Source organism: Eptatretus burgeri, chromosome 4, assembly GCF_056783735.1.
Source record: "Eptatretus burgeri isolate ZD-2024b chromosome 4, Ebu_testis_v1, whole genome shotgun sequence".
NCBI lineage: Eukaryota > Metazoa > Chordata > Myxini > Myxiniformes > Myxinidae > Eptatretus > Eptatretus burgeri.
Genome location: NC_140964.1, coordinates 34869856 through 34882355, shown reverse-complemented (window position 1 = coordinate 34882355; position 12500 = coordinate 34869856). Strand labels below are relative to the sequence as shown.

The 12500-nt window shown below is 45.1% G+C and overlaps 1 protein-coding gene across 1 annotated transcript in view; it reads left to right on the top strand.

Annotated features, from left to right (window-relative positions):
- Positions 1-7066, top strand: part of LOC147027790 (uncharacterized) — an 11888-nt gene extending 4822 nt beyond the window's left edge. Inside the window, exon 2 of the mRNA XM_085877372.1 lies at positions 4475-7066. Coding sequence (XP_085733498.1) covers positions 4573-5466 — 894 coding nt within the window. The 5' untranslated portion in view covers positions 4475-4572 and the 3' untranslated portion in view covers positions 5467-7066. The remainder of the gene's footprint in view (positions 1-4474) is intronic.
- The last annotated feature ends 5434 nt before the right edge of the window (positions 7067-12500 follow it).

The following is a 12500-nucleotide window of genomic DNA, read 5'->3' as shown; positions in this document are numbered from 1 at the left end:
AGTATAAGTATGAAGCTCACTGTGTTTGCTATTAAAGATCGGTGCCTTCCGGGTGATGTAGAAAGCTGAAATTTTGCGTTCCGCTGGACATCGAAGCCAGTACACCGGGAAAAAAAATCACAGAATCATCGGACAACATCCATAAATTAAAATAAAAATAAACTAGAAGGGCATAAATAAACTAAAATATAAATAAACCTCCACCACGCAATGTCTGATCCACGAGAACATATCGGGCCCAATACATTTTTGAAATATTGTTGCGGATTTGGAAAGCTATCACACTCAACATTCAGGTCCTTTAGCTCAGTTATTTCGGTAAGTACATGTTACCAGTGAGGGTCCCGACCCTCGTCTAATGGGTAATTTAATCTTCCTGCGCTGTGAAGTTGTTTTAATAGTCAGGTTTTCTTTCCGTTATTTTTTACACCACCAACTACATCATCGACTCCACTGCCGACCGCACCGCATCGCCCTCGCTTCACTCCCGTCACCACGCCACCTGGCCAATTGGGGGGTTTGCCACCCGTTTTGGCGAATGAGAGGAATGACGAGGGTGCATGCGCAGAAGGTCGTCTGGTGTGGAGAAGGCGAAGTTCGGGGAGGAGCCTTGCGGTGTCCCTCGACCAATCGGCGTGCAGCGGGTGGGGCGACCGCGACTCAGCCAATCCGGGCCCGTGACGGGAGAGGAGGAGTTGCGAGGAGACGCCCCCCCCCCCTTCGAAGCGTGGGAGATTAAAAAAATAGCGCGGTCCATGCACGGTGTCGTTCCCCTGGCGTTCTGGTCTGGCACGGTCTGCGCGCGCGGGCGTTCTGTTTGGGGATCAGCGCGTACTGCGCATTGAACAATAGTGCGGTCTGTGCGCTGGAAGAGTTGGTTCGTTCAGTACTGCGATCGGCGCGTCGAGGAGTTCATTCGTTCTGTACTGGGATCGGCGCGTCGAGGAGCGCGGTCTGCTGAGGTACATCAGATCTCGGAACATGACATTTGCTGGTCGTCTGGTTGATCATCGTTTTCGTCGTCGGGGAGGTCTGGAGCCTTCTCGTCTTGATGATTGCCATCGTGGTCATCGTCGAGGACAGGTCCAAGATAGACCCTGGCTTTCAGCTCGCCTGTCCCTCCGAGTTGAAAGTCATATTAAAGGCAATAGCCACCATTTCTGTCTGGGTGTGTGCGTCTGTTTGTGGCGCCCGTCTAGTAAGTAGTGAATTGCATAAGTGCCTGTGCTGTATATTACTTGCATTTCTTTTATTCGGTAGAAATCTGTCCTTACGTGCCTCCCTAACAATTCCCCCATCATTTGTTCAAATAAATGCCCCCCATTGTTGAACGTGAACCTGCTTGTCGTGTCATTTCCTCACATTGACTGCCATGGTGCGTTCGGAGAATTAGCTGGCTTTTAACGCCGATAAAAGTAAATCTGGTCCGACGGGATTTGGCGATTTAAAACCGCTCGGCTTTGCACACGGAACGAGCACGCTTAAGCGGCTCGTTTTCGTACAAGTCCCGTCGAGGTATAAACTCTCGGTATTTCTGTCCACGTGAATAGTTAGGTATATCGACAATTCGGCAATTGACCCTGTAGCGTGTGGACAGAATAATTGACGAGTTTATGATGCTTTGAGGAGTTTAAGGCATCCGTGGCTGGATTTTGGGGTTGGTCCGGAAAGTCACGACTGGATTGTTGCCTTCGGTGGGCGCGTGACCGCGATTGGGCTGAAGCGGCCGTCCGCATGCTGAAAGCGGCGGAATACCACAACAATATCATGCTGTATAGACAAGAAACTGTACAAGACAAGTACAGACAAAAGACAAATATCATGCTGTACAGACATGTACAAGACAAGAAACAAGAAATATCATGCTGTACAGACTATATCGTTGTTGGCCCTATCTCTGAATGGTGGAGAATCACTTTTAAAATTCGAGTAATTGGATCCGGATCTTCACCAAAATCTAATCAGTTTGTCCTTGTCAAACTCCGAACCTGTCCACAAAATTTCATCCGGATCTGTCCCCAACTTTTTGAGATATCCTGTACACACAGACAAAAAGGGGCGAAAACATAACCTCCTTCACCTTTGGTGGTGGAAGTAATGAAAAAATGAAAATAAATAAATGAAAAATCAAATGCAGGTGAGCGACCTGAGACAATGGGGAAGCACAGGTTCATTATTGCTTAAAATGTGGAAGCATACATAAAATATGTGTATATACATATTTATGTGGGGATGGAATGGCCTTGTCCATATATATATATATATATATATATATATATATATATATATATATATATATATATATATATATATATATATATATATATATATATATATATATATATATACATAAATATGTTCAAGCTCCACCATGAAACTGATCACAGTAAACAAAATAAATATAAAATACCCAGCTTATCATATGCCAAAACTGCCGCTGCATTACTTTCTCTCCACTTGGTTGAATATCAAAATCAAAAGCACAGCTAGAAACTTGTATTTTGTAAGTGAAGAATAGCGGATTGATCAACCTCGGCTTAATAAAGAGCAAGGTGACGGGCTAATAGTAGATTTTATACTGACAGCTGCATCGTGAGGAAGCAGTTACTTGCATTTCTTTTATTGTTTCCTTTTTATTTCCTGCTGGACACAAGCAGGAAAATAACAAGAGCAACCTGCAGTTAGGAGGGGGTAGGCATGACCGTGAGGAGGTTTAATGGGGTAGAAAAGATCACGGGTAGGGATGCAAGATGACATGACAACTTCTTGCCCTGGAGGGAAGAGTCAGTGAGGTGTTCCACAGATTGGATAAAAGCAGCGCAAAGGAGCAGAGGTGAGTAGAATGCATGTGCAGGTAGTGGACAAAAAATGGAAACACTAATATAAAGTCACTGAATATGGCATTCGGCCACCACGTGCGGCCAGTATGGCAATGTATGCACCATGGCATAGAGTTATCCAGCGTCTGGAATTCTGCAGGAGGGATGCGGCACCATTCTTCCACGAGAAAGTCAATCAACTCACACCTGTTTGATGGAGATGGAAAACGCTGTCTTCGGTGTTGTTCCAGTATCTATCGTCTTAGTCTATACCATTTTTCTCAAAGATGGCTGAATGGGTCTTCGTCAAACTTTCAGGGGTTCATCAGTGAGTGCCAGGAAGTGTTTTCGGCAAAAAAAATTTAAATATTTGAAAGGAAAGTCGGTGTGTGTGTGTGTGTGTGTGTGTGTGTGTGTGTGTGTGTGTGTGTGTGTGTGTGTGTGTGTGTGTGTGTGTGTGTGTGTGTGTGTGTGTGTGTGTGTGTGTGTGTGTGTGTGTGTGTGTGTGTGTGTGTGTGTAAAAAATCTATCATGCCGAAGCCATTTTGATTAATTTAATGACAGTTATATTCAAGTTCAGAAAGACCTTCTAGAAAAAGTTACATTCACGAGCATCTAATTCCACTTCTAAGGTAACACTTTTGCAATGACTCTTCACTGATAATCTAGAAGGTGTTTACAAAGTCCCGTTACCCCTTCCACAGAACCTGATAAATGAATATAATGAACACACAAGAGGTATAAATGTAAACTCTGAATACACAAGACTTTTATTGACAAACAAAACTAAAATATTACATTAACATGAACATATACCATACACAAAACTCACCAGGGTAGATAATAATTGGGGAGGGGGTAACGGGACTTTGTAAGCACATTGTCCAGTGAAGTACATTTCTCGATGTGCGAAGTTGATTTTGCAATCTCTTGGTTTTGGGTCTCATGGTCATGGTCACTTGACAGTTTCCGCAAATCGCACAGGATTGTGGGTTGGACAGGAGACCCTGATGGACCATTTTAAAATCCCTCGTGCCTCGGCCTTTGTAGCTACGTGAAAGGGAATATTAAATGATCCTCAACCCCATTCCTCAGTGAGTATAGGGAAGTTTTTTAGACCCCCACAAAAAATATACCGGGAAATGTCGGGTACCCCTGCTCGTATCCCATAAATGCCCGATTGGGTTCAGACCTGGTGACTGAGAAAGCCATGATATATTGATAATGTCATTGTCATGCTCCTCAAACCATTGGGCGACCACACGTGCTCTGTGGATGGGAGTATTGGGAGGTCTCCTTTTTGCAGCCATAATTATTGGTAACCAGGTCTTTACAGCATTTTTATACATTACCCTAAGCAAGCATGCTGGGATTTTATTTGCTTAATTAACACACGGGCCACACCTGTGTGGAAGCCGTTGCTTGGTGTCCCTCATTTAGCCAGGTGTTTCCATCTTTTTGTGTATGACCTGTATTTTGAAAGGATAACAAAGAGAGGATGACTGGAAAAGGCATGTGTCGTGAATTTTGTACATTTGCTCTACAAACTCTTACGAGACATTCAATGAGTGCTTGTTGTACCATATCTCTTGTTTCAAGGTTATAAATCATCTTGCTCTTATCCTTCATTTTGTAATGTTGTGTGTTTGTTTCAGCACTGCTTAATTCAGTTGAATAAAGCTGTGCTTTGGATCTAAGGCTTTACTTACTTCAATTTATTCAAATGTGAACCGTCAACTGGATATCTTCAACGATGGATCGGTTACTCAGACCCGAACGGTTTGACGCCGACCCCAACTCCATCACAGCAGCCAAGCAATGGAGTCACTGGCATCACACATTCCAAAACTTTCTCACGGCTATCGATACTCATACTCCTGACAAACTAGCGGTACTCATCAATTATGTGGCCCCACCAGTGTACGAGTACAGAGCAGAAAGTGAAACTTACGAAGCTGCTGTCGATGTACTCAAGACGCTGTACATGAAACCAAAGAACGAGATTTTTGCAAGACACCTCCACGCCACTCGGAGGCAGGATTCAGGTGAGACACTCAATCGATATTTCCAAACACTAAAGCAACTCGGCAAAGATTGCAACTTCCGTGATGTAACAGCGACACAATGCCATGATGACTCAATCAGAGACTCCTTCATCAGCGGACTGAAATCCGCTCATATCCGCCAGCAACTCTTGGAGAATAAGACTCCAGATCTTCAGTCTGCTTTTGACCAGGCTCACACTCAGGAAATATCCCTAACACAGGCAGACTCTGAGTATGCATCCTCAATCCCAATGGTTGCTGCAGCGAGTACCAACAGTGGGCCATCCGTTGCTACCCAGGAGACTTCAGATGCCACTGCTGCAGCCAATGCACTGGCCAAACTACCAACATCCAACATCCACCACAATCTTTTCTCAAGGAAAGGTAATTTTGCAAAGGTGTGTAAATCATCTGCCTCCAAATCCACCTCTGCTACTGAAATCTTCAAAACCCTCGAAAGAGATATAGAGACAGCTGTAGTAATAGCTATAGATGATGATGCTCCTTTAACAGTAGAGACTGATGCATTTGGTCATGCCATTATGGCCACACTCGATCAGTCAGGTGGACCTATCGCCTTTTTTTCTCAAACTCTCTTATAATCGGAGCAACGTCACTCTGCTGTGGAAAAGGAAGCATACGCCATTGTCGAAGCTTTGCAAAAATGGAGGTGCCACCTTTTTTGGGCATCATTTTCAGCTGATCACAGACCAAAAGTCTGTTGCCTTCATGTTAAATAAAAGAGGCCGGAAAAATAAAGAATGAAAAGATCACGAGGTGGCGCATTGAACTTTCCTGCTGCAGCTGCGATATCGTGTATCAGCCATGTAAGGACAATGTTGATACAGATACACTCTCACACATCTACTGCTCTGCAGCTAACCACTCTATATGAGCTCCATGACTCACTATGCCACCCAGGTATTATTACGAGAATGGCACATTTTGTGTGATGCCGCAACCTTCCCTACTCACTGGATGACATTAGAAAGATGAGTGCTTCTTGCCTTGTATGTGCTGAACTAAAGCCAAATTTTATTTTTTTTTAACTCCAACAGGTAAATTGATAAAAGCAATGCAGCCTTTTGAGAGGCTCAACGTTGATTTTAAGGGACCCTTACTATCAGTCACCCAAAACAACAATTGCTTACCAACATCGACGAGTTATCCAGGTCCCCTTTTGTTTTCCCTTGTCCCAATCTCAGCACTGCCATGGTTATCAAGTGCTTTTGCCAACTGTTCTCAATCTTTGGCATGCCTGCATACATACACTCTGATCATGACTCTTCATTCATGTCCAGCGATCTCAGGTTTCCTTTATGGACGCGGTATCGCCACCACCCGTACTGCGCCCTATAATCCACAGGGGAATGGCCAGGTCGAACGACATGATGGCATTATCTGGAAGGCTTGCAACCCTGACTCTTTAAGTCCAGAGACCTTTCTACTTCCCTGTGGGAATCTGTTCTCCCTGACGCCCTTCACTCTGTGCAATCCCTCCTCTCGACTGCGACCAATGCGACCCCTCCCGAGAGGATGTTCAGGTTTCAGCGTCGGTCTTCCAATGGTTATGCTCTTCTGTCTTAGATCACGTTTTCCCACAAGGTCCTTCTGAAGAGACAGGTGCGCCAAACAAAGTATGACCCTTTTGTCGATGAAGTTGAACTACTGCGGGCGAACCCTGAGTACGCCCATGTTCAACTCCCTGATGGTAGGGAGACCAGTGTCTATACGGCACCTGGCACCTTGAGACGACTTCCTGGGTCCTGACGAAGCAGGTAACACAACGCCGACAGAACACATGGACTCTGGACCAACTTCTAGCAAGGGAATACCCACGGATAACTTTTTATCTGCTGCAGAGGACTGCGGAATTCCTGCTGGGGCTCCAATCGTGACTGGTAGAACCAACGAGCAATAGTCTCTCCTAAGACTGAACCCATACTACGCCGATCTACCCATGTTATTCGGCCACCCAATGAACTAAACCTGTGAAATATAATGTTGAACTCTGGGGATGGGGAGAATGTCGTGAATGTTGTGCATTTGCGATACGAACTCTGATTAGACATTCAATGAGTACTTGTTGTACCATTTCTTTTGTTTCAAGGTTATAACTCATCTTGCTCTTATCCTTCATTTTATAATATTGTGCTCTTGTTTTATCCTTTGTTTCAGCATTGCTTCATTCAGTTGAATAAAGCCATACTTTGGATCTTCGACTTTCCTTACTTCAACATGTGTCCTAAAGGGGCTGGATAGAGGTGAAAGCAAGCGGAGCTAGAACATTATAAAGGTGGTGGAATACAGAAAGGCCACCAACCTCTCTGCGATGAAAGAGTGGTTAGACACTATACTTCTGTTTTGTGGAAGATGTTGGAGAAATTTTCAGATCTCACAGCATCCAGAAGGGAGGAGATGGGTGAAGTGGAGGCACCGGCTCATGTGTGAGAACATTACTCCAATGAACCATGGGCAAAGGCCTTGTAAGCTGTGAAAAGTTTAGTTTTTCCAAATTAGGATTTCACATGATGGAGACATCCCTGGTCGATGGCTGCCTTTTGGAGGCTACCTTTCATATGAGGTCTACCCAAGAGAGGTTGTGGCTAACAGTGAAGCCCAGCAATCTGGGGAATGGAACTCTTTCGGTGCCTGATCAAAGAACTAGCGAAGAGAGCATGCTACCCAATTGTTTTGGACAAAAAAGATGAAAATGTGAGACTTATCTGGATTAAATGACATGTTATATGTATTGGCCCAGTATCTGATCCTTTTGAGATTTCCTGTGAGGAATGCCACAGCAACCAGCCTGTCTTTGGGATGGGGTAGGATCAGATAAGATCATGAGCCATGCTCTGTGCAGAGCGTCGGTGTTGCTGAATTAGTTTATATGGCTAAGGTTAAAATCCTTGATGGGTCACTACGCCAACACAGGAAGTCAAGGCAGGAATTTCGAATTTGATCAAGGTGCCGACGATAGCTCACTTACGCTTCGCGAAGGACACAATGGGGTAGCATAATGCATAATGTGGAATCCTCTGCATAGTGGAAAAGAGGGGTTTCTCGGGCATCAGAGGTCATTATGCCTGGTGTTGGCTTAATGGTTAAGGTGGCGGGCTTAGGATCCAAGGGTCCTGCGTTGAAATCCCACTCGGCTATTGAATTAATACCAGGAGAGGTTGACTCAGCTCGTCATCCTTCCAAGGTCAGCAAAATGAGTATCAGCTTGCTGGGATGATTGAGCCATTCAAGTATCCTGCGTAGGAGTGATCACCTCTCCAGGATTGTGCCCAATAGCCCAGGAGACTGCTTTGGCAGCACTGATGCTCTGTGCAGAGTCTGGTCTCAATGGAGGGAGGTCATTGATGCATTTGAGGAACAATATGGAACCCAAGATGCTCACATCGGTCGGAGAACTATAGTCTCCACTGGGAGAGGAGAGGTGAGAAAGAAAGGATACTTTTATGAGCAATGTGCCACTTGTAAGCTGGGAGGGAGTCGGTGAACTCGGAATCAATGTGGCTTTGCAATCCAAAGACAAAAGGCTTGCAAGCAATCAGAGTGGTTTGCCAGGCAGTCAAAGTTTCTGTGCTGTCCCTAGAGACATAGATAACCTCTTGTTTCAGGTTCAGTTTCACCATACATTGTTGAAATAGATACAGCAGCAAAAAAAAGTTGACTGACAGGTAAGGCCATCCAAACTACTGAGCGGAGATTAGACCATAGCTCAATGTATATGATCAGCAGCGGTCGATTCATGCACGGGCACGCAGGGCCCGTAGATCAAGCAGGTTAAATGCAATAATAACTATGTTTAATGTATACAAATGCAACAATAATCACAAATAAATTTGTACAATTCCTAATGTTAATGCATAATCAATATTGTTTGGCAAATCCGTACGACAATTTATTGTACAATCAAAAAACAATCCCTCAATAGTACATGGACGAACCCATGCCCCCAGCAGAACGTTGTGGGTTTTTTTTTTTAACATAAATATGTCAAAGCACCTGTCCCGAGGATGAAACAAAACTACCCGAGCGGTGAAAAATAGCTCAACAAAAGGCATAAAGGGTTGAAAATCACTCGATATTAACTTTTTCATTACACAAACGGTCAAACCAGAAAAGGGACCCATTACCAATCAGCTTGCGAAGCCAACCGTTCCTTATCAACGGTTTTGTTTGACTGCTTACTTGAGTGCTTAAGCCACTTGGTGAGGATGTGTTGGGAAGATGGGGTAAACACTGTTAGCAAGCTGTCTCTGCCGAGCTTCGGAAAGCAGGGCAGGAGAGGGATGCTTGAAGAAATCTTATCATGAAATAAAAAGTCCTTGAGCTTCTCACTTTGTTTGCTGCTACGTACAGCTGGCCGTGAGTGAAAGAGAGTTCTTGAAGTCTTGGGCCAACAACCTTGAGGCTTTGTTCTTGAGACCCGTTGATGGTCATGCCAAAGCAGACCGAGTGGAAACTCAATTTGCTGAAAGTGAAAAAGGCAAGCCTGTGTTTGATCAGTATTCTTGAAATCATCGCTTACTCTCCCTTGCATGGTCCAGTGGCGATGGTGATCTTTATGCAATTTGGCACCAACTCTTTGATGATTACTCAAGTTCCATTGCAAAACTTTGGTGGGTCGATGTTGTGTAAGAGCATGATTGTCACTCCTGTTTTCATAAGGAGGTGGTGAGGTGGCATGCCTGACAGCTCCGGACTGTTCAGGAACTCTGTGGGGGTATGCTTCATCATAACTCATGGCTTTCTCCACCGATTTGTTGGAAGTGGCCTCTTGCTGGGAAGCACATACCATTCCAAGATACCATTTATAAGTTCCAAAATGATTGTTTTTACTGATTCCTTGTCTGGATCAAGAATTGCACGCTCTCACAGCCATTCCTTGTCTTTGTAGCGTTGCAGTACATTTTGGTACACCCTTGACTGGAGATCTTTGGCTCAAGATATAATGGTCCCCAATTTCTGTGGTATACTGATGAAACATCCGTCACTAACATGAGGCTATCTCTAATCCTCCATCTCTAATCCTCAACCTCATCCTGGCCATCTCCAATCCTCAACAGCAGCTCTAAAAATTGAACCCGCATCGTGATCACCTCGAAGGAAGGAACGCTTGTTTGTTGTCGGACGAAGAGTTGTCGCATGCTTCCAAAGATGTAAAGATTTGAGGTAAGCATTGATCTCATTGGCTTTCATGCCACCACACATAAGAGGAAGAGTTTTGTAGAAATCTCCTGATAACACCAACAAAATCCCACCCATGAGGTCACTACTCTGGAGGATGTCCTTCAGTGTTTGGTCGAGAACATCCACTGCCGGTCGATGGGGAATCGATGGCACCATCACGTGACATGTCACATGTGTCGATGGGATAGCTTCATCCCAGAAGATGACTTTACACTCATTGAGGAGGGATGTTAAAGCCGAGCCACCTTTCATGGCACATATTGGTGTGTCTGTGCTTGTCGGGTTGAGTGGGATCTTAAATGTAGAATGGGCTGTTCGTCCACCTTGAAGCTGGGCAGCAATCCCACTGCTTGCAGCTGTCAACGCGCCATGACTGCTGGACCGATCATTTGTGAGAATGAGGTTGATGAGAAATGTCTTCCCTGTGTCTCCAGCAGCATCCAGGAAGATCAGTCCTCCTACAACCCTGGTGTTTGCTTAACAGTTAAGTTGGCTAGCTTCAGATCTTAGGGCCTTGAGTTCAAGCCCCTGTCAAGACATTGAAAAAGAACACCAGGCAGGTTGACTCAGTCTTCCATCCTTCCGAGGTCAACGAAATGAGCACCAGCTTACTGGTAACAGGGGGAATTGAATCAGCCAAGCATTGCACAGCCGTGCCCCCAGAAAATGATGCAACCAAGCAGCTGCAGGCTGCGTACAAAGAAGTCCTCTTACCCCAGAATGAATGTGTGCCATCATTCTGTTATAAACAACCATTTAGTGTGTGTAAGCTGTGGCTCTGTTTGTTCAATGTGATAAAGAAGTGTGACCCGGTTATAATACTCCTCTCAGAGATTTTCTGTCACTTGTCTGTTGTCATTCCGATGTCGCTCTTGAATTGAGTCTGTATACATCCAGCCTCAGTGGTGCCTGTTTCTGTCTACACTGTCACTGATGAGTCGTCAGTGATGAAACTGGTCTGGTGGCTGAGGGGGTGTGTATCATCGGGCTTCTCATGTATACACTACTTGTGAATGTTTTGTAGCTGTGGAGAAGCTCAGGTAGAGTTTGAAAAAACAAAGGACCGACCTTGTGGAGCTTCTCATTGTTGCTTTATTCTGCTTTCCACAGCTCGAAGAGCATGGGAGGGTCAATTTATTTATAATCCTAGCCACCTGGGGGTAATTCATGAGTGAAGATCCGATTGGTTATTCCCTCCAATTACAGGTGAGAGATGTGATTTGGTCTTGTTTTAATTTATATGTTGACTGCTGTTGACATTTGAAAGTGGTACATGCTTGGGAGCATCGGAGGTGTGCCACGTTGGTGTCTACGCCGTCGATGACGATTCACCAATAAGCGATGAAACTGGCTTGGCGGCTGAGGGAGTGCATAGCATTGGTATTCTCATGGACTGTATGTACTACTTGTGAATGTTTTGCAGCTGTGGAGGAACCAGGGTAGAGTTTGAATCAGCAAAAGGCTTTCCTTGTGTCACTTTGCCTGGTTGCTTCATGCAGCTTTCTTCAGCGAGAAGACCATGGGAGGAGTTAATTTATTTATAATCCGAGCCATCTGGGGTCATTGTTTAGGTGAGAGCTGATTGGATATTCCCTCCAATTACAGGGTTAGATGGAATTTATTATCACCTGAGTATATAAGCCAAGCTTGCACCACGTGACATGGAAGGCACGTCCACCTATCCCTCAGCAGGTGAGTTATATGCACATGCAGGGTATTGCATCAGCCTTTCAAACGAAACATTTGTGCTCGTGTCCACCAGAGGGCGAGGTTTTATCAATATTCTCCTCCAGATGGATTGGTTTATTTTTCGATGGATCTGGTTATTCTTCACAACTCCCATTTATTCCCACCTTGTGGAATTGGCCGAGGGAGGTTTTTGGCACAAGCCTTTCACGAACCAGCTGGCGAGGCCCGACGTTCGGCTCTACATGGTTCGGGCAGGAATTTCTACTTTGTTCAGGACGTCAGAGACGACTCGCCTACTTTTCGCAAAATACATTGTGGGATCTTTAACGTCCAGCAACGACCAGTGCTGGCTGATGGGTCCTCCCGACCCGGCTTAACATCCCTTGGATGAATAGCACACATCTTGCTCCCATGCCATGCATCCGAAACACCAGGGTGGCATTTTATAGCTGGGTCGAGATTCAACCCCAGGCTGGACAGTTCCAAAAGGTAATAAAAATTCAATACGTCGAGTGTCAGATAAATGTATGGAATCCAAGATATTCCCATTATAGGAGCACAGAGCTATTCATGACTGTGGCTTTGAGCAGCTGCTGTCACCCTCATCCTCACCCCTCCCTCCCCTCTCCCTATTTCCCCCCCAACCACCTCCGTTCTGCCCCTCCCCATCCAGACTCCTTTTCCGCAGCGGGGTGTGTTCCGTTACCAAGCAGCTTGCTAGCGCTTGCCAAGCCAGCCGTTCCTT